Here is a 22,990-nt window from a genome sequence, read left to right as displayed (position 1 = left end):
ATAACGTTGGGCTCTACTCCCCCCCACCGACACTTCTACTGGAGTGGGTCTGTTGTAGGAGCGGCGTAGGCATATCTTCTCAGGTAAGGCCAAATCTCAAACTTACCACAATTTCTCTTAAACTATAAGCCCCATCAACGATCAAAAATTACCACGAGACTAGTGGGGAGATTCTCTACAATCTAGCCGGAGCGGGTTTTCATGGGATGTAATTATGTGAAAATGGATATATTTGTGTATAAAGATAGTTAGAACTATGGTAATGTAATTTGAGGATTTTATATTTTATTTCCACTGCGTATGTGTTTTTTATATTTGATGAATAAGGTATCGGGTACATTGACGTCACTAAAGTAACACTCCGGGCCCACGTGACGGGTCGAGGCTGTTACAACATATTTTTGCATAAATACTGTAAATCATAGTAATCTGAAAACTGTAGGATTTCTATACTAATTTGATAATGCCTTATGCCACACAACTAAATAATAAATATTCCATATTTTGAAAACCGTATCTTCTAATACACAAATAAATTGCGTACTGGATAATAATCTGGAAAACATATAATTTATTGATAAACATTCCAAAGTTCTTAGCATAACATATTTCCCTTACCTATCTAACTGGGAGGCTTCCAATTCAACCCTCACACCTTTGGCATACCAACCTCAAAATCCTGTAATTATATACATACAAATTCCCTAATAAAACACTGTATTTTCTAGAAAATCATCATACTCACATTTCCTAAATCTGCCTATTCGTAATTTCCTAAACTATAATTTACCCGGGTTCTTGGAGAAATAACCGCTAGGGTCCTTAACCCATGCCTGTAGGGTCCCAAAAACACCCTAACCCTAAAATCATAACACCCTAATTTTACTTCACGAAACACTAGTATATTCTTATACAACTCAAAATCTGAGCTCAAATAAACCTGGTAATACTGGAAATACCAAAATAATCTACTTACCCTAAAATTGGGATGGTGCCCAAACTTCTCAAATCAACATTCTACTCTGGTTAGGTTGTAGAGAATCTTTCCAAGATTACCGTGGTAGCTTCTAATCATTGAATAGGGGAGAAGCGGGGCCGAAAATCCAGAGAGAAAGAGAGAGCATCAAATTTTAGAGAGAGAAAATAAGGGAGAGAGAGATTTTTCACGTTGAATTCCCGATTTTGCGTATTTATAGGTGTCTTGACACGTTGCTTCATTGACGAGACACATGGCATTGTTGACGAAGTGAAGAAGGTGGTTCGTTAACGGAGGAAAAGAATTCATCGACGAACCTATGGGTTTGAAGAACCCCCTCTCTGTATCTTTTCGTCGACGAACCCCGAACTTCGTCCACGAATCTTAGAGGGAGTTCGTTAACGAAGTCAGGACATTCGTCGACGAGCTATGCTTTACCTCATTTAAATTTATCCTTCTTCTCTATTGTTTAATTATTAAAATTTTCGGGTTTTTACAAAGGATAGTGTAATCCTTGGAGGGTATGCCCAAGGCTGAGACGTAAGCTGGTTTGGCCGAACCTCGATAACAAATTTGTGTGTCACTCTCTCTCTATTTCATATAAATTTCCGCATTTAAATTTCTATATGTGTATGCTTGTTTATTCACTGTTACAATTATTTGTATGTACACATTTAAATTAAATGAGATATACTTTAATTATTTTACATACACATATGTATTATAAAAATGAGATATAATATGTGGTGAATCGGCGTAAAAGTTTAATTTATCAAGAAAGTTTTTAAAACCCAATTCACCCTCTTTTGGGATCACACAAATTCCAACATTATATTTATTTTTTAAATAAATTAAAAATTCAACTCCTAGTTATTTTTTTGTAATATTTTTAAAAATAAATATAAAATTTTAGAAAAAACTTGCACTGCTATGTGCCCATGGCTAGCATGCGTGTCCACGTCCAAAGTATACATGGTACAATCCTTTCACAGCCAATGCGTGCATCCCAGGTTCAATTCTGGCCTGAGTCCCTGAATTTACCTCCTTGTGGTGGGGTGGGGCCGCCATCACGGGGCGTGGGATTAGTTACGACTGGTGCGAACCGTAAAAACGGACGTTGACGGGCTGGATACCCGGCAAAATTCAAAAAAAAAAAAAAGTACAACTATAAATTACTGCGCACAACATGCCCTCGCAGTCGCTTCTCCTCTGCCTTGGCTGCATATGGTATATACACCGTCTCACTGTCCCAATCGTTTATTGCCTCGACCGTTCCAATCATCGTTCTCGGCAGGCCTTCTAAACCTCAAGGTAATTTTTTCTATCCGCTAGGTAATTTTGTTGTGCCACTATATCTTTTTGTAGCGTCTACCTATACTTTTCTTCTCTTAACCAAGTCTCATGCTATTTGATGTGGGATTTGTTCACCTATGGCTATTTGATCAGTCCTTTTTACAGTGTATGAACTAGGGCTTATTGGTGCATCTATCTAGACTTGCCATGGCTTATCCTTCTCTCCCGAACCAAACAGAACCAATAAAATGAACTTTATGTGGAACAAATAATAATAATAATAATAATAATAATAATAATAAAATAAAGAGACATAGATGAGATTGAAAATTTACCCAAGAAAATTAGTAAAGGGAAGATTAAGCTTCGATTCTTGAGCTTTTTTTTTACTTGTCTAATGTCTATTTTAGTTTTGGTTGGAGCAGATTTATTTGCTGCATTTCCTTGAGTTGCTGACAGAATTTAGGAAAATAATTTAAACAAACTCTTAAGACTATTTTATTTTCTGTTGTTTTGATTTCCTAAAGATAAAAAGTTCGCTTGAATTAACTAAATATTTGTTGTTGGATTACGTCATGGCTTTGAGATTTGTTGGATATTTGTGAAGATGTGATAAAATTTTATGTATATGCACATTGGAAGGGATAATCAAGGTTATGAGAGAATACATGGAAGATATGAATATGGAGACAAAAATGAGCCTGGAGAAATGATTTAAGACTTCACTATGTCATACAATTTTATTACAATGAATATTTGCTTTAAGAAGAGAGAAGAACACTTAAAACATTCAGAAGTGGAAAAAATAAAAGTCAAATAAATATTTTCTTAACTTGGAGGGTAGATCGTTTATTTTGTAAGGATTGTAAAGCTATCCTAGGTGAAAGCTTAACCACACAACTTAGAGTTATAGTATTAGATATATTTATTAAAAAATGGAAGAGAAATGATAAAATCAATCTGTGTAAGAGAACTAGATGGCGGAACCTAAAGGGAGAAAATATAATAAAATTTAAAGATAAAATTATCAAAGATGTTGATTGGGCTATAGAGGATGGTGTAGTCACGAACACTCTTTGGAGTAGGATAGCTAGCTCTATTAAAAAAGCAGCAAAAAAGATTTTTGGTGAGTCAAGAGGAAGATTCTTGAATAGTAAAGAAAGTTGGTGGTGGCATCAAGGTGTTCAAAAATCCGTAAAGATAAAAAGAATTTGGTATAAAACATGGTAAAAATGTAGAAACATGGATAACTTTGAAAAGTATAAAAAGACGAGAAAAGATGCAAAAAAAGCCTTCAGTGAAGCTAAACATAGATCATTTAATAATCTATATGATAGATTAGATACAAAATAAAGGAAAAGAGATATATTTAAACTTACTAGAGCTAGAGAAAGAAAAAGTAAGAACTTAGGTAATGCAAAATGTTTAAAAAATGAGGATGATATTGTCTTGGTTAAGGAAGAAGACGTAAAAGAAAGACGATGAAGTAACTTTAGTAAGCTATTTAATGAAAACCAAATGGAAGGCTTAAACTTAGAATTGAAAAATGAGGAAAGGACTAAAAATATGAGATTTATTCGCAAGATTTGAGTTAACGAAGGATGAAAAATGGAAAAGCTATAGGACTGGATAACATTCCAATTGAAGTTTGGAAATGCTTAGGTGATAATGGAATTATATGGTTAACTAATTTATTTAACACAATTATAAAAACTAAGAAAATGCCAAATGAATGGAGGAAAAACACTTTAATACCTATACACAAAAATAAAGGAGATTTTTAAAATTGTAATAACTATCGTGGAATTAAACTTGTGAGTCATACGATGAAATTATGGGAAAGGGTAGTTAAACAAAGATTAAGGGTAGAAATGAAGATCTTAGAAAATCAATTTGGTTTTATGCCTGGGAGATCTACTACAGAAGCTATATATCTTTTAAGAAGATTAATGGAAAAGTTTAGGGAAAAGAAGAGGGATTTGCATATGGTATTTATTTGATTTAGGGAAAACGTATGATAGGGTACCTAGGGAATTTCTATGACAGGTTTTAGAAAAAAAAAGGTGTATCTAGTAGGTATATTGATGTCATTAAGGATATGTACGATGGAAAGACTAGAGAATTTCCAATCACAATAGGTGTACATCAAGGATTTGCTTTGAGCTCTTATCTTTTTGCTTTAAAAATAGATCAACTGACTGGGAGTATCCAAAATGAGGTTTCATGGTGTATGTTGTTTGTAGATGATATTATATTGATTGATGTTACTAGGCGTGAAGTAGAGGTTAAGTTAGAATTATGGAGAGTTGCTTTAGAATCTAGAGGCTTTAGGATAAGTAGAAATAAGATAGAATATATGAAATGTAATTTCAATTATAGTAGGAGGAATATTGGAGACAAAGTTAAACTTGATGATGTAGAAATAAATAGCTCTTTTAGATTTCCATACCTTGGATCTATTATGCAAGCTGAAGGAGAAATTGAAGAGAATGTAATGCATAGAGTTAAAGCAGGTTCGGTAAAATAGAGAAGTGCTTAAAGTGTGCTTTGTAATTGTAGAATACCCTTAAAAGGAAAGTTTTATAGGACAGAAATAAGACCAGCTATGCTATATGGATCAAAATGTTGGGCAACTAAGAAACAACATATCCAAAAAGTTAAAGTTGTCGAAATGAGAATGCTTAGATGGATGAATGGTATAACATTGAAAAATAAATTTAAAAATGAACATGTTCATAGTTAGGCATAGCTCCTGTAGAAGATAAGATAAGGGAGAGGCGACTCAAATGGTTTGGACTACTTCCAACATCGGTCACATAGTTCGCCAGTGAGGAAGAGTGAGTTAGTTATTGTGAGGGATAGTAGAAGGGGTAGGGGTAGACCTAAAATAACTTGGAATGAGATAGTAAGGATTTGATAGTCCTGAATTTGTTGAAAAAAATTGTCCATGATCACATAAATTGGCAGAAAATGATTCATGTAACCAACCCCACCTAGTGGGACTTAAGGCTTGGTTGTTTTGTTGTCGTTGCTTCTCGTACAAGTTGCCATCTTATGGAAAAACCTAGAATTACACTCCATATTCCTAACCTAATTCATTCTAGATTTCTGTCTCCAACTCATCTCTTCTCTAAAAACAACTTTTTCAAACTCATTAGACAATTGGACCCACAATGCCCTCAACAAGAGGTCCCTTTTCAGCCAATCTATCAATCACAACCAGTTCCTCAAGAATATATTTTTCTTCTCAATTGAACATCACCAAAAGTCTCCATACTCCAGTTTTTTAACTTCTATTTCACATATATCAATCTTTTCATAAAACAAAAACCTTCCGAACCTTCCAAAGTGCGCTCACACCCACCAATTCCTAACCAAGCTCCAAAAATCCAGATGAGTGAACCACATGTTTTCAAATATAAACAGAGTAGGGCCCTACTTAACAGGATTAGATTCAAGAACCAAAGGGCAATGATCAAAGATCACTCTAGGGAGTACTTTTTGAGTAAGGGTGGGAAAAGTATCTTCTAGTTAGCGGTAAATAGAAACCTATCAATCCTGGTAGTCATTGCCCTGTTGCCATCTGCAAACCAAGTAAATTGGGCATTTGAGAGTGGATATCCCTCAAATTGCACTCCCAAATCAAAGTATCGAAACCCCTTATGCTTGAGGTGATTCTGGAACCTTGCAACTTCTCATTAGTGGACCTAATATCATTAAAATCAACCTCAAAACACCAATTGGGGGGGTGGGGGGGGGGGGGGGCGCTGTACCTTTGACATCTAAATGATCAATAGTGGAAAAAGAACCAATGAGAACATCCAATTTGCTTGCAAATCTAGTGCCCAAATTATCATTATACCCCCCGAGGAACCCGTGGACACTAACCAAACCAGACCTAATCTTTGAACCTAGAGTCCTTAATGCTTCTAGCAAGAAAACCGTCCACCACCTCAGATTTAGATTCTTGAAGCATAACTAGGTCTAGGGCTACCTTAACAATGATATACTTACTTTGACAACGTTTACCAGGCAGCCCAAAGCCCTAATATTCTAGCTCAAAATCTTCATTCTACCACTGTACTGCCCCTAACTCTCTTAAGCTTCCGTCCTCCTTAGTTGATGATAGAGGTTAATTTTTGCAATTCTTTTTCCACTTTTTTCTTCCTCCTCATAGGTTCTAGGGAAGACAACAACCTTAACAGTCTGGCCTAAAGAATTAATTAGAGAGCAGTTCAATCTATCTATAAGCTCCTACGAGTCTTGACAGTCACACTCATCTTCCAATGGATCAAGGGTTAACGACTCTCCTACAGAACCTTATTCCCTTTGGAAAGAAACGTAATTTGTTTCGATTAGGTCAACCACAGGCGTAGGCAGAATACCTTTGCTGGAATTAATTAACTCATTGCAAGTTTCAGAATTTGTAGGCCCAGATTTAGGATAAGTCACAGGATGGAATAAAGACTGGGAACTAAAAGAATTATCCATGAAAGTATTAGCAGCCAAAGCTTCCCCATCAAAGAGATTCCTTGAACCTACATAAAAGCTTGAAAAAACCTTACTAGCTTGATCAGAAAAGGCACCTCCTTCAGAAAAGCTTCTTGCTTTAGTTTCATTTCGATCTTCATCCAGCCTTATTTGTAGTTCCTTAGCAGCCTCTGAATTTTCCACATTTTCATTTGAGATGAAATCAGACAAACTCATATTCCATGTCTATTCCAGCAGCAAGTTGTTATCATCTTCATATCAATCTTCCAATTCAGCATCAAAATTGGGAAGACTGCATCTTTGTGTATTAGACTCTGAATTTTTCACGTCAGATTCCCTGCCCATCTCCACACTTGATGTTCCTATATTTTCCACAAATTTCTCTAAGAATCCAGCCTTCTTTGTGAAATCTTTCCTGCTTGCATGAACTGAATATTCTTCTGATACCTTGATAGCTTCACTTCTGGTCTGTTGGATAGAGGGACTAACAACAAATTTCCCGTTCATGTTTTTCAGTACTTTCTGGGATTCCTCTTATTCTTCGTGTAATTTTTCCATATTTTAATTGGGATGCATGGTGCCACCTTCACAGGTTTTTGCTCCCTTCTTGATTTCTCAAGCATCTTTGACACTCTATTTGATCTCTCTGGCAGCTTCAGCAACCCACATGATTTTGTTTTCGTCTCCCCTAAAGGCAGTAAACCCAAGCCTCCATCATTCAAAGAAGGCCCCTCAGAGTATCCCGTGTTTTTAGTTAAGTTGATTTTCTCTTTTTGCACCCAGACTAAACCTGCTAAGCCAGTCCATTGTTGCTTTCTTGGGCCTACCGAATACACAAGCTTTAGAGTAAGTCCTCCAGGCCCAAAATTTGTAATGTAAAATTTTTTTGTACTACAATTGCATTTAACCCAACTTTCAAAGTTGCCTTAGGTGGAAATTTTTTAAAATTTGAAACAGATTTAGGCTTAAATACTGCTAAAATATCTCTCCCTCTCAAATCCACACTTTCGAAACTCTATAACTTTCTTGTGAAACCAGCAGTCTTAGGAGGGAATTTTTTATTTTGGAACAGATTTGGGCTTAGATACTGCCCAAAAATCTCTCCTTCCCAAATCCACACTTTCGAAACTCAATGACTTTCCTTGCTGAATTTTTTGACTGGAATCATCGGAATTGCTCCACTCGGATCAACAAAAACTCCATCCTTCACCACCCTTGCATAACTAACTAGGCTCATTGGGAAGCCCATTATACTCAAGGCTCTCTCCTTCATACTTCTATATCCTGCGAACCACAATCCCTACACAAAATCCCCAGTATTTTCTGTGTATTTTGTTGTAATATGCCTTCAGTGATTTGCAGAAAATCCACCACCCTGAAGCCTCATTTCCCTTTGGATTTCGCAGGGAGAATCTTGCCCTAAAATACAGTAGTTTCTCAATTACAATCATATGTCTGAGTTTGTTTGAATGATCAAAGAACTTCTTGGGTTTCTAGTTGTTTTCACCCATGGATAAATGGAATTTTCTGTCCAAAATTCACAGAATTGTTGTTGAATCCATTTAATTTCATTATTTAGCAATAGATAATGAGATTCTTTGTTCCCAGATTTCTCCAGTATTCTAAGAGCTCATTCAAAGGAAAAAAGGCTTCTTATCTATCTTGATTGAGGAAGACATGGCAGAAAACTTCAAGAGGACCACTTTTCTTTTCTTTTCTTCTTTTCCTTTTTTTTTTTTAATTTGAATCTTCTGTTTCTCCTTTCCCTTCTTTCTACTTATTCTTTTTTTTTTTTTCCTTTTCCTTTTGCGAAGTGAAGCATTAAGCCATACCTTAAAATTGCTGTGAAGCCTGTGATGGTGAGAAAAGAGGGGTACCTGCTGTTGTGAAGCCTGCGACTGATAGAAGAGGGCTCTGGCTTTTTTGTTGCAATGGTGGATGGATCCATTTGAGTAGGTTGAGAGAGAGAGAGAGAGAACCTGCTTGTCACAATATTTGTATTCTTAATATTTTTCTATGTTCACATTTAGACTGTCCCGCTGTATCATTAGATACACTATTAGCGCTCGTAAGCAACACAGAGAGAAAATTGAGGGAGAGAAATAGGGAGAAGAATAGAAGAGGAAGAAAGAAGAAAGGAGAAAAAGAGAGAAACTGTTGTAGGGTAGAACAGATACGTCACGAGCTTTGGACAAAAAAACATGACCAATAACTTGGTATTATGGTCTATGAAAGAAATTAAACCATTCTGGAAAAACACAGAGCTAAAAACTTGCTGAAAACACAACCCTTTTGGCTAAATGGCTTTGGTGGTTTCCACTAGAGAATTCCTCTTTGTGGCTTTGGTTGTTAAAAGTAAGTATGGATTGGATGAGAATCGGTGGGATATTAATTTGAGATTTAAATGTTCTTCAGAGAGTCCGTGGAAAGCTATCTCTCAGAGCTATCCCCTCTACATTCCTCATATTAAATTCCTAGTGAGTAAAGGTAATATCCGGTTTTGGGCATATCCTTGGTTGGGGAATGTAGTTTTGCCCACCTCTTTTTCACACCTTTTTTCACCTAAGCTCACTGCAAGATGAGTCCATTTCTTCTTTTGTTGTTGATTCAGGCGGTCCTTTGGCTTTTTTCTTTTTTTTTTTTGGGATTTCCACTTCCGCAAATTGTTAAATGATAGGGAGATGGGAGAACTATCCTCTTTGCTAGTCTTGTTGAATGACTATCGTTTTTTATTTAGAGGAGGATAGGCAATTTTGATCTCTGGATCCTTTGAGGGTTTGTTCCCGCAAATCTTTTTGTGATTTTTTGAATAGGTTGAATTTTTCTTTTCCGTTATATAGTTCCATTTGGAAGGCCAAAGTACCTTTTAAAATTAAGGCTTTTATTTGGTTAGTTGCGCTTGATAGAATTAATACCAATAACTTGTTGCACAATAGGAGACCTTTTGAAGGCTATATCTCCAGATATATGTTATCTCTTCTTTAATTGTTTAGAATCATCGTCGCATTTCTTCATTCATTGTGACTATGCTTGAAGTGTTGGAATAAGTAATTTGGTATTTTAGGCGAATGTTGGGTGAGTTCTAAAGCAGCAGAGGATTTTTTGGCAGTGACTTTTGCTAGATTTTGCAAGGAAAAAGGAAAGGGCAGCACTTTGTTAATGTGCCTTTTTTTTTTTGCAGTTTTTTGGGGGTTGTGGATGGAGCGTAATGCACACTTTTTTCTAGGGAAGACGTCAGTTCAGATGCTGTTTTGGGAAAAGATTGATTATTTGGCTTCTCTTTGGTGTGTGAGACGAGGGAATTTTAAGGGGGTGTGCTTTTTTGATATTCAATGCGATTGGCATTTATGTGTTGGAGTGCTAGTTCCTGATGATTTTTTTTCTTTTTTGTTCTTTAGTCTGTAGGTTGTTCCTTTGTGTTTTTTATCTGGATTTTCGAGACTTTGTCAAGGGGACGTCTTATTATCCTAGATGTATATTCTTATTCTGTTAATGAATTCTTCTTTTATTATCCAAAAAAAAAAAAATTTGCTCAAAAAACACTCACATGCTGGTGCACAGAGTCAGAGCTGCTGACTTCTAGCCGGCGTGTGGTGGTGCATGGGGCACTCGCTGGCTATGAAATTTTACAGATTGGTAATTCTGTAGGTTCTGTACCTGTATGTTGTATTTTTTTTTTTTCAAAATATAAGGGATTTCTTTGAGTTTCTGAGAGGGCAGCAGCATCCAGGATTTTCTGGCTTGCTTCTGATCTTTGATGGTGTGAATAATCCCTCTATAGCTGCAGGTTTCAGATTTATGCACTTAGGGTTTAAGTCAGATTTTCCTCTGATACCATGTAGAATAATTGGGTAAAATGAAAGACTGAACCTCAATGATAGGTCTTTCCCTCTATTTGTAATATATGCCAATGACCATTATACCCTTACTAACTCACACATAATAACATAACTCTAGTACATACTAATAATGCTAAATGACCCTAAATGCCACAGCCGCCATCAATCTGAAGCCTAAAACCCAGAATTTGCTGCATGTTTGCAATCGCAGGAGAATTGCCATCACCACCGTAGGCCTGAAAACGAGCCAGCAGCAAAACACAGCAGTTGCCTGAAAACCCCTAAACATCACTGCCATTTTAGAATCTCAACACCCTTCAAATTTGGCAAAGCCAATGCCATATACAGCCATAGAACTTGCCAATCAACCTTTCTATGAAATTTCGCTGCTAGAGGAGGTCCTATGCACCCCTACACTCTGGTCAAAAGTTGGCATCTTTGACCCCACACAGCACGTGAGAGAGTTTTGAGCATTGTTTTGCTCCAATTTCTTCCCAAATGCTTTAAATACTTCCATACTCTATAATCTCAAGTTGTTGGTCATGTTTTTTTTTTTAAAGATCTGACTTTTCTGGTTGTTCACTCGTGGCACTTTGTTAATGGTTGTTTGGTATCATTAGGATTGTTTTTAGTTTCTTAGGAAGGTTTCTGAGGTTGTGGCAGTGTTATGCTAGTTTGTTTTCAGCTTATTTATGGTCATTTTAGTTGTTTTGTGATTGTTTCTACTGTTTTGATTTGTTCATTGTTGGTCTCGTTTATGAGTGTTGGATGGAGTTCGTGAACCCTAAAAGTAAATTGTTTGTTGTGTGCTTTTGATTTGCTCCTATAGTTGAGGTTGTGTGTGTTTTGGGATGGAGTTCATAAATCCCAAAAAGTATGTTTCCTTTGTCAGTTGCTTGTTCGGTTGTTACAATGTATAGTAATTGCTATAACTATCTTAAAGGAGGAGTACTCAAGGATCTTATAGTGCTTGTCATCCCAATGGGCATCTCATCACATTGCACTTTTGCTTAGAAAGATAATCCTACAACCTAGAGTCTTTGGTATCTCTTGCTAGTCGTTATTGATTCTATTGCCACTGACCATGCGATAGGTTTAAACTACTTCTTTTCTATTAGAAAATATTCTAAAATCTACCTTGAGTTATCGAATGGATCCACTACTACAACTAAGGAGACAGGAAGAATAAATCCTAATCCCTTAATATCTCTTTCTTCTATTTTGTACATTCCTAAATCTTCTTCAATATCATGTGTTTTGATAAGATTAAAAAGTTGCTAAATGGTTTTGTAACTTCTTTCTTTCTTGATTATGTTGTTATTAGGTTTTGATGATGAGGAAGATGATTAGTTGATGATACCATTTTCTTTCTTGACGACTATAATCTTACCTTTAGAAGAATTTTGGGTACTCTTAATGTTTTTGAGAGAGTTTCTAGGCTTAAGATTAGTATGAGGAAAATTGGTTTAGTAGCCCTAAGTGTCCTTGATAAGAGGATTAGAGTTTAGGCAGCTGATGTGGGGTGTGTTTATTGGAATGACCCCTAACTTATTTAGGGGTTCCATTGGGTGGGAATCCTAGAGGGGTGGATTTTTGGAATCCATCAGTGGAGAAGATTATGAAGAGATTGGACGGTTGAAGGGTGCCCTTTTCTCTTTTGGCGGTAGAATTACACTTATCCAGACTTGTCTTTCTAGTATCCATTTGTATTTTTTACCTGTTTTTAGAATTCCAGCAGGAGTAGTGAGAAATCTTGAGAGGATTATGAGGGATTTTTTGTGGTCTGGTCTGGAGGGTCGTAGAGACCATTTAGTAAACTCAGCAGAGGTTAGTAAGTCTAAAAAGGTGGGGGTTTGGGTCTCAGTAACATGGTGTTTGAAAACATCGCTTTTTTAGCTAAATAGTTGTGGTGCTTCCCCTTGGAAGATAATTCCCTATGGCATAGAGTTATTCGCAATTAGTTTGGGTTGGATGAGAATGGGTGGGATACCAATGCCAGCTTGAGATGTTCTTTGACGAGTCTATGGAGGTCTATTTCTTAGATTTACCCTATTATTGCCCCTCACACTAAATTTGTCGTGGGAAGGGGATGACTGATTCGTTTTTGGAAGGGAATGATTCTTTTTCCATTTCTTTTCCGAGTTTTTCAGATTGTGATCTGAGCCGGACAGAGTTATTTCTTTCTTTGTGGATAATGGGATGGGCTTTCTAGTCTTTTGGAATCTTCATTTCAAAAAACCTTTGAATGATAGGGAGATCGTGGAGTTGTCTTCTTTGTTGTCCATATTGAACAATTGCAAATTATCCTCAGGTAGGGATGTTCGTTCTCGGTGTCTGGATCATTCGGGGGTGTTTTCTTGTAAATCATTCTTTGAATTTTTGACCTATTGAAATTATCCCTTCCCTCATTCAATTATTTGGAAGGTAATAGTTCCCCCAAAAATTAAAGTGTTTACTTGGTTGGTTGTGCTTAACAAAATTAATACCAATAACTTGCTGCAGATTAGGAGACCTTTGAAGGCTCTCTCTCCAGATGTTTGCGTTCTCTGTTATAGGAATTCTGAAACAACCTCTCACCTCGTTTTGCATTGTGTTTTTTGGGGGAGAATTTGAAAAAAATTGTTTGGTATTATAGAAGAGAGTTGGGTCTGCCCTTATTTAGTGCAAGATTTGTTAATCACTTCTTTTGTGGGCTTTGGAAGAAGGAAATAAAGGGCAGCTCTTCGGAAGTGTAGTAAATATGCAATTTTATAGGGTATTTGGTTGGAACATAACCCGCAGATTTTTTTTGGGGAAGAAGTTGAATTTGTATTTGATGTGGGAAAAGATTCAGTTTCTTGACTTCTTTATGCTGCTGTATCAGGTTCGGAATTTTTAGAGAAGCTAGCTTTCAGGATTTAAATAGGGATTGGAGGAATTGATTGGTTTGATTATTGTTTTTGATGTTTAGTTTTTCTCTGGTTTTTTCTATATTTTTTGAGAGATGCCTTTTCTCCCCCCTTGCAAATTCTCTTCCTATTAATGAATTTCTTTTGCTATCAAAGAAAAAAAAAAAAAAAAAAGAGGCAAGGAAGATAATTGGCACTATATGTGAAGCTGGTGGACTTTACTACTTCGAGTTGTTGTCTCCTCTTATTGCCTACGGTGCAATTGTTGCACCACTTCAAATCCTTTGTCACCTTGACAAGTTAAAACAACTAGTTCCTTCTTTCAGTTTTGTGTCTAATCTTGAGTGCATGTCATGTTGATTGGATAAGCACCATCGTGTTCTATTTGGTTCTTGAATTAGTAAACGAGCAGTCAACCCTTGCATGTTAATCCATTTCGATATTTGGCTCCTAGTTATGTCATCCAAAAAAAAAAAAAAAAGGAGAAAAAAACAGACAAGGAAGATAATTGGCACCAGATGTGAAGCTAGTGGACTTCACTACTTTGACTTTTTATCTCCTCGTATTGCCTATAGTGCTACTGTTACAAAACTTCAAATCTATTGTTGCCTTGACCAGTTAAAACAACTATTTCCTACTTTCAATTTTGTGTCTAATCTTAAGTGCAAGTCATGCCGATTGGATAAGCACTATTGTGTTCCCTTTGCTGCTCAAATTAGTAAATGGGCAGTGAACCCTTTCACGTTAATCCATTTCGATTTTTGGGTCTTAGTTGTGTTATGTCGAAGTTGGGGTTTCGATACTTTGTTACATTCGTGGATGACTACTCTAGGCTGACTTGGTTGTATTTAATGAAAGGTAGCTGTTAATATTTTTCTGCTTTCTTCCTCAATTAAGGACCCAGTTAGTTAGGAAATTTTTTGGTGATAATGCTAAGGAGAATTTTAGTACCCAACTCACTATCTATATATAACTATCAGTCATATTGTGCCCATACTGCAAAACAAATGGAGTTACAAAATGAAAAAACAGACATATTCTCAATGTCACTTGTACCCTAGGCTCCATTCCACGATTTATTTCATAGGGAACCTCAAAGTGGCTCTACTTCTGTGTCAAATGAATGTCCCTAAAATTTTTTTGGAGTGATGCTGAGCTTACTTCTTGCTTTCTCATCAATAAAATGCCATCCCCTATCCTTGATGGTAAAATCCCATATTTAGTTATCTTTCCAAAGGCTTCTTCGTTCTCACTTTCTCCTCATATATTTTGCTATATATCCTTTGTCTATTAGTTAAGCCTAGGAACGTAGAAGTTGGATTCCATACTCTAAAGCGATATCTATGTTTTAGCCCTACTTTACATCGATTCTTTTCCTCTGTTAATGTCACCTTCTTTGAGTATACATCATACTATTTTGATTCCTTGAGTTGAATTTGATGTGTCCTTTTCCAAGCCTTCCAAATCCTAACGTATTGACTTTGGCCAGTCCACCTGTATTTTCATCTAGTTTGAGTCCTTCTCATCACATTTGCACGTGTGCACATGATGACCACTCAAGGGATGAGAGCCTCCTCTAGCTTCTACTTCTATGCCTTTAGCTCCGTCGTTTGATCAAGATGTTGCAAAATAGTAAACGCACTTGAATTAGGGATCCGGTCACCAATTTTGTTTGCTGTGATTTTTTGTCACCTTCATATTACTATTTTGTTGTTATCTGTTGCTCTTCCAAAATCTATTTTTGAAGCCCTATCCCATTATGAGTGGAGGACTGCAATGGTTGAATATGCATGTGTTACAAGATAATGATACTTGGGAACTAATATCTTAGTTGGTTGTCGCTAGGTGTATACCATGAAAGTCAATCCTGATGGGTTTGCTATGTTGCTAAGCGATACATTCAGGTTTACGGTTTGGATTATTTTGACACATATCCTCAATTGCCAAACTTGCATGAGTTCATCTATTTATCTCCTTAGCCACCATGTGTCATTGGCCTTTACATAAATTAAATGTTAAGAATGCCTTTGTACATTGAGGAGGAGGTTTATATGGAACAATCTCTTGGGTTTGTTGCTTATGGGTTGTAACAATTAGTGTCAACTCAAGAAATTCTTGTATGGTTTGTAATAGTCTCCCAAAGCAGGTTTTGGTCAATTGAGTGGTGTAGTAATTGAGTTTGTTCTTCAGTGATGTGCAGTAGATCACTTTATATTTGAACAACATACTATTTTTGGTAGGATTATGCTTATTGTGTTTGTGGATGATATTGTGATTAATGGTGGTGATGATTGAGGTATCCAACACCTGAAGCATTTTCTACAAATTAAGCTTTAGACTAAGGGCTTGGGGCCATTGAAATATTTCTTGGGTATAGAAGCATCTAAATCTTGTATTAGGACTATTTTGTCATAGAGGAAGTATATCCTAGACCTTTTAGATTAGACTGGCTTTTGGGATCGTCCATACACCAATGGATCCTTACAGCAAGTTAGTACTAAATGTGAATTATATGTTCATATCCTTGGAAGATGTTGGAGAATTGTTGGAAAGTTAGTAACTTGTTATCTCACAATCATTTGATTTGATATATCTTTAGCAACAAGTGTGTGAACTATTTTCTTGATTTTTTAAGAACAAGTTAGTGGGATGGAGTCATTTATATCTTAATATTCCTTAGAAGTGCACCTAAGAGAGGTCTCTTATATCAAGATTGGGTCACACTAATGTTTAGGGATATAGTGATGCAGTTTGGGCAGGTCACGTTCCAAGAAGATCCATTAGATATTATGTTTTTGTTGGTGATAACTTGGTATCTTGGAAATGTAAGAAACAAACTATGGTGGCCCAATCGAGTGTTCAATTAGAGTATTAGGCCATGGCCTACGCTATATGTGAGCTCATTTGGCTAAAGAACAATGCTAGAAGAACTTGGTTTTCCACATTCTTCGTCTGTGGAGTTTATGTGTGGTAATCAACTGCTATTCATATTGCCTCCAACCTTATTCCATTAGTGAATGGAAGACATTGACATTGATTGTCACTTTGTTTACTTTTTTTGTGCAGAAGCTCATTATAGCTACTCATGTGAAGTTTGAATTCCAATTTGCTGATTTATCCATTGAAACCCCCCCGGGGAGGGGGGGGGGGTGCTCTACTTAAATCCATTTGTAACAAGCTAGGAGCATATGAAGGGGAGTGTTGTTGGTTACTGTAGTTATTTATAACTATTACTATGTTAGTATGTGTGAGTTAGTGCACCTTAGCAAAGGTAATATGATCATTGTCATGTACTTGAAATATGTTATAAATAAGGTAAAGACCTATTATTGTTGTTAGGTCTTTCAATTTACCCAATTGTCATAAGATTACAGAGATTTTCGGTTCTCATTCCCCTAATATTGTTTTTCTACAAGAGACTAAGAGGTGGTGGATGGATTTCTTATTAGGAGTATTTGGGATTCCAAGTTTGAGGGTTTGGTTTTACTAGCTGCTATTGATACCTTGGGTAGTATAGTGGTTGTTTTAGACCCTAGAGTTCCAAGAAAAGTTGACATTTTGTTAGGTTCCTTTTCTGTTTTTATTTTATTAGGTGTCAAGGGTAACACTAGTGAGTCACCTTTGTTTATGGTCCGAATTGTCCCCACCTGAGGTTTGTATCTTGGGATAAGCTAACTACAGTTTATGGCTTTTGCTCTCCCAATTTGTGTTATGAGGTGATTTTAATGTCATCAAATCAACTAATGAGAAGATGGGAGGGTTTGGGTTTGCTTCTAGCATGAGAGGCTTTGCTAACTTTATTAGGGAGTGTGACTTCATTGTCTTGTGGAATATTCCTCTCTCCAATGCCTATTTTCCTTGATTTGTAGATAGGACAAGGGCTATTGCTATCAGGATTGATAGGCTTGCATTCACTATGGGGTGGGAAGATGCATTTCCCCATTTGACTCAAGAGGGTGCTCAAGAGCGATCTTTGATAATTTTCCCTTAGTTCTTGAGTCTGATCCCTTTGGGCCCAACTCCATTTAGATCTGAGAATATGTGGCTTACTCAAATGTGATTTTCAGAGGTTAGCTAGAGAGTGGTGAGGGAAGTGCAATGTGGAAGGTTGGAGGGATTTCATTTTATGAGGAGATTAAATTTTTTGAAAGGTAGACTTAAAACCTGGAACATGGTAGATTTTGGGGTATTTGGTATAGGAAAAAAAAGGGCATTCTTGAGGAACTTGTCGTGTAAGATGGTCTAATAGGAGGGGGCATCTCTAATAAGAAGATATTAGTAGAAGAAGCTTCTAGAGGAACTTATTTTTGCGGGAGGATATAGGAAGACCTATGATTGAGAGGTTGGATTAGTGCCCTATCTCGAGTGACAAAGCGGAGTGGCTTGGGAGGCCTTTTGAGGAGAGGAGATTGGAGATGCTGTGTTTAAGATGAGTTAAAGCTTGATATACATTGTTGGCCCCCAATGTAAGAGACAGAGCTCTAGATAAAGTGGTAATCTAAAGGAGGTCCTGAATATAGTCATGTTTTACATGTGGTGTTTAAAAATTATGCTATTCCCTCTAATGGCTGTTATTTATTGTTTATTATCTCTCCACATGCGATCAGGTTGCACGTGTGGGGGAGTGTTAAAGCTTGATATACATTTGGCAGCCTAACAACTTAAGCTTTTAGGTGAAGCTTGACATAAAGATGGTTTTATGGTGTCCTTTTTTTAGGATTTAGAATTTTTTTGAATGATAATCTTTTTAGTCTTTCATGAGTTCTTTGACAATGGGGTGGCTGTTCAGAGTCTTAACTCCACATCTACTATTGTGGTCCCTAAAAAAGGTTCTGCTACTAAAGTGAATTGCTTTAGACCAATTAATTTGCGTGCAATTGTTTAAAAGATTTAACTAAAACCTTGTTATAGAGAGAGAGCTGCACTTTGCCATTGTTTGCCTATAATCGCCATTGTTTGTGATATGTTAAATATTTTTTTGGATTGATCTTGTTGACAGAATGTGAGCGTGCTCAAATTCTCTCTCTAGCTTCTCTTATGACAGAAGCTGAAGTAAGGTTGTCGTCGTGTGACCTGAAGATCACGGGTTCGAGGTGTGAAAACAACAACAACAACAACAAAACCAAGCCTTAAGTTCCACTAGGTGGGGTTGGTTATATGAATCCTTTTCCGCCAATTTATGCGATCATGGACCATTTCTTTTGACAGATTCAGGGATATTAAATCCTTACTCCCTATCTCCTCCCAAGTTATTTTAGGCCTACCCTACCCCTTCTACTGCCCTTCATAGGAACTAACTCACTCTTCCTCACTGGTGCACTATGTGGAAACAGTCTCTTGCAAAAATGCAAGGTAAGGCTGCGTAATATAGGCCCATTGTGGTCCGCCCATTCCCCGAACCCCGCATACGTGGGAGCTTTGTGCACCGGGTTACTCTTTCTGGTTATTTCATGCCAGGGAAAAGAAATAAGGTAGTGTTAGTGATCATGGATTTCAGTTTTTGGATTATATTTTGTTTTGTTGAAATCCACATAAATCCAAGCCCAAGCCCCTACATCCATGCTCCCAAATGCAGTGTAAGAGTCGATATCATAATTGCATTAGAACATTACTTTCATCGGTCATGGAATGTCTCTAGGAGTTAGTAGTGTTAAACTGCTAGCAACATGTGCCATGTTTCACTTGTTCCTTTTGAACCTTTTTGGGATTATGCTAGTGTGTTTAGTGAAGTAATCTTAACTTTGTGTTTGTTTGTTTGTTTTTTTTTAATTTTAATTTTTACTTTGCTTCTGTATTTGGAATTTAGAATTTATTCATCATATTGTTTCATAATTATGGAAACAAGCTCATGCCTCACATGTGCTACCCAAACTAGTTTCTTCTAAACATGAAACTGATGGAAGAATGGTTTTGACAGCGGGATGGAAGGAAAAGGTTGTTTGGATAACTTCATAGTTGGGACTGTGCCAACTGTGCTTTACATTCCCAACTTTGTCACGGATAGCGAACAAGCCCAACTCCTCAACAATGTATCAATCTCCCATATATGTATATAATATGCATATTTTCCAATACTGAGTTCATTTCTCTTGTTTCATATTATCAGCTATATTTTTTGTTTGTAGATTTATCAAGCTCCTACTTCTAAGTGGAAATCTTTGATGAATAGGAGACTACAGAGTTGGGGTATGACAGTATATATTAATTTGCGTGGAAGAAAAGCACTCCTTTTGTATCAACGATGAATTTATTTTTGTATTTATTTTTGTGCTGTGGTCATTGACAGGGGGTGTTGTCCATGCAAAGGGTCTTCTATCACAAGATTGTAAGTTGCTGATTGACTTTGTCTTGTGTTATTTGCTGAACTTCTTACTGGGTAATGACCACATACACTGATTTAAAAAAAAAAATAATATTAAAAATAGTATAAATCTTACTTCTTAGCCCCCTTAAAAAGTTATAACTTAGATTCTATGGACTTGTTCATGTACTGGAGACAATATATGACACGAACAATTATCTTGTCTTTACTAATCATTATATGGAAAAAAAAAATTTGCCTTAGCCAACTAATTGGCTTTTACAGCACACAACTAACACCAAGATCCATTTATTGAGGATGAAAGCGTCTGAACTTCAGACACCACCTTTCCACCCATCTTTTGACCTGAGGGCAAAAACATTTGCAATTGCCATATAAATTCTTCTAATTAGGCTCATCTGTTCAGAATCTCTTAATCTGACTCTCTTCTCCTTTCTTTGGGATAAGAACTGTTAAAGCTTGATATACATTGTTGGCTCACAACCTAACAGCTTAAGCTTTTAGGTAAAGTGGTAACGTAAAATGGTATCAGAGCATTGTTGCCTGTGTTTGTTGTGTTGTGTTTGAAAATTATTGTATTCTTTATAACAGGACTTACCTTTCATTTATCTCTCCACATGCTATTGGGCTGCACATGTGGGAGACTGTTAAAGCTTGAGCTTTTAGGTAAGTGGTAATCAAATCAGAACAGTGAAAGTGGCGTTAGACTCCTTTTGAAGTTTTTGTAATAAAAAAATTCCTTGAAGGTTATTAAGACAACATTCCTGACTATCCTCCAACAATGCTTTAGAAAAATCCGTGGTCATTTCACCTGGTCTTGGTGCCTTATTGCCACTACAACTTTTAAGAGCTTCCTCAACCTTAAAAAAAATGACCACACTCTCTCTTCTTTCACTATCATGTTAAGTCCATTCTATCAAGCTGAGGGCTCCATTCAACTATCTCTTTATATAGGTTGTTGTGGAAGCTGACAATTGCTAATGCTTTTGACTGAGTTCACTCTCCTGTGTGCATTGGACCCCATATGGAAAAACTTGGTGGTGTTTGCTCCTTTTGAGAGCCACAATGCTCTTGATTTCTTCCACCAGCTAATTTCTTCCTCCAATAGAAGATTGTCTGCTTCGCATTTAATAGAGTCTCATCTCTGCCTGGTTGATAGGTCTGTGCAGCAATTTGGTATAAACCAGACAACTGAACTGGTTTGGTTCAGTTCAAATTTTGCTACCATAAAAAAGTCAGTTTGGATTTCAGTTTTGCAATGCAAATTTCGATCTGTATTGAATTCTGAAATAGCCTAGGCCCCTTGCATCCCTGCCCCCAGTACCAGCCAAGGCTTCAACCAACTGATCTTTTAGGAGTTAGGTTTTTAGATTAGGAAATCCAATTGCAGATTTGCAGCCATCTGCAAGGTGCAAAGTGCAAATTCCTCTTCCCAGATCCTCTTCCTCGACGATTTCTCCTCCTCGACTCTGCGGCACTGTGCCCACTGGCTGCTGCTTCCCATCCCTCCAGTCTGCTTCCCCATCAGCCATGATTAGAGCAAAGACTCTGAGTCAGATGTATGTTCTTAGGTCTTCTTGGGTGTTGTAGCAAAGCTCCTGATCTTGTGAGATGTATTGATTAGGGGAGATGATGAGTTATTCAAGCATAGGTGTTTCATAATCTTTCATTTACAGAGAGATGATGAGTACTGAAAGTGAAGGTATTGCAAAGATTATATTGTGGCTGAAATTGTATACAATAACTATGGTATTGGTTTTTCACCTTTTCGAGTGTAGATTTTACTCAGATTGGATTTCTATTGATTTGGCTTTCCTAAAATAAAGTTCCTTCAGATTCTATAAAAACCCAGTTTGTGGTTCCTTCTTTCCCCACATCAATCCAAAGGATCTCTTCTAAGATTTCAAATCAGGTCTCCTTGATTATGATCTCTCAATTCTTTCGTTCATGTTTCCTCCAAGTGGCCCTGCCAAGTGCCAAACTGATTTTTGAATTCGGTTAGGTTTGGTTGTTTGTTTATGGAGGATTTTTAGGAGGTTTTATTTGGTTTGGTTTTCAGGATGCCAAATCAAATCGAACAGTTAGTTTGTTCGGTTCTAACAGGGGTTTGGTTCGGTTCATCCTCCAACAAAGAGGAAAAATTTCAGTTTCTCATTTTTCACTCCCGAACCTACCAATTTCACAGCCCTACTGTTCTTCATTGCTGGAAGGCAATTATGTGGATGAGGGTGGGGAAGTTTTTGGGGCTAGGGGAAGGGGGAAAGGGAAGAACGTTTCGCTTTTCTTTACCGGAGGAGTAAATGGAATTGGATGGCAAATCTTTGGGAATGAGTTTTGTGAGTTTGCTAAGGAGTTTCGCCCTAATCTTAAGGAGGAGGCGCTGCAAGTTCGTCAGCTCCCAGGTTGTGGAGGCAGGTGGTTTTGGAAGAGAAGGTAGGTGAAGGATGTTTAAGTAGTACAAAATCAGAGAACTTATGTCTTAGGTGGGGGGGAGATTTGAGATTGAAGGAAGGAATCCGGAGTGACAACTCTAGCTGCTCGTCTGGAGGAGAATGACCATAAGGAAGTAGTGTGCAGGGCTCTGATAGTTGCTACAAGTGTCGAAGAGGCAGCTAGGGTTGCGAACGGGGAAGACAAGGGTACAAAGGTTGGGTTGGGACAACTGGTTCTCTTTTTGGATTTGGGCCAACTATGGGAGAAAGGTGGGGCTTTTTCTTTAACAAATTTGGGCCATTTAATAGAACAGGCCCAATGTTTAATAAAGCTATGGCCTTTCTTTCGTTCCAAAAGAGGGATCTCCCCTACATGGGAATGTTCAGTTGGGCCTTGCCTCTAAAGAAGCCCATTGCAAGGTTATGGTTGATCAAGCCCCTCCCTTGCCTAACCCTATCATTGATCTGGTCCACCAAAATTTGCAGAATCCAGATTAGGGGACATATACAGCCAGTGAACGAAATCCAAATTCCCTTTTCAGTTCTTCAAAGCAAACAAGCAGCGGATCAGCATTTAGTGTGTGATCAGGATGATTTTAGCTTGGTTTCGATAACGGGTTGAAAAGAAATTGACGATAATAACAAAAGCGTTAGATTGGTGGTTGATTTGGGTTTTGCAGAGGGGATAGAGGCTGGTATATCCAAGAGAAATAGAAAAGAAGAAGAAGAAGATGGTTTGGGTGCAAAAT

The 22,990-nt window shown here is 37.2% G+C and overlaps 1 protein-coding gene across 5 annotated transcripts in view; it reads left to right on the top strand.

The window, feature by feature from the left end:
- The first annotated feature begins 1,954 nt into the window (after window positions 1-1,954).
- Window positions 1,955-22,990, top strand: part of LOC131149611 (uncharacterized) — a 60,327-nt gene continuing 39,291 nt past the window's right edge. For 2 of the 5 annotated variants that reach the window (XM_058100220.1, XM_058100219.1), the window contains exons 1-3: window positions 1,955-2,287; window positions 19,613-19,673; window positions 19,774-19,812. In XM_058100220.1, the coding sequence (XP_057956203.1) occupies window positions 2,201-2,287; window positions 19,613-19,673; window positions 19,774-19,812 (187 nt within the window). In that variant the 5' untranslated portion in view covers window positions 1,955-2,200. Of the gene's footprint in view, window positions 2,288-7,587; window positions 7,607-9,945; window positions 10,045-19,404; window positions 19,517-19,612; window positions 19,674-19,773; window positions 19,813-22,990 lie in introns of those variants that run through there. The other 3 variants (XM_058100216.1, XM_058100218.1, XM_058100215.1) reach the window with 3 other exon arrangements.

This window comes from Malania oleifera, chromosome 2 (genome assembly GCF_029873635.1).
Source record: "Malania oleifera isolate guangnan ecotype guangnan chromosome 2, ASM2987363v1, whole genome shotgun sequence".
NCBI lineage: Eukaryota > Viridiplantae > Streptophyta > Magnoliopsida > Santalales > Ximeniaceae > Malania > Malania oleifera.
This window is presented reverse-complemented; position numbering and strand designations above follow the sequence as displayed.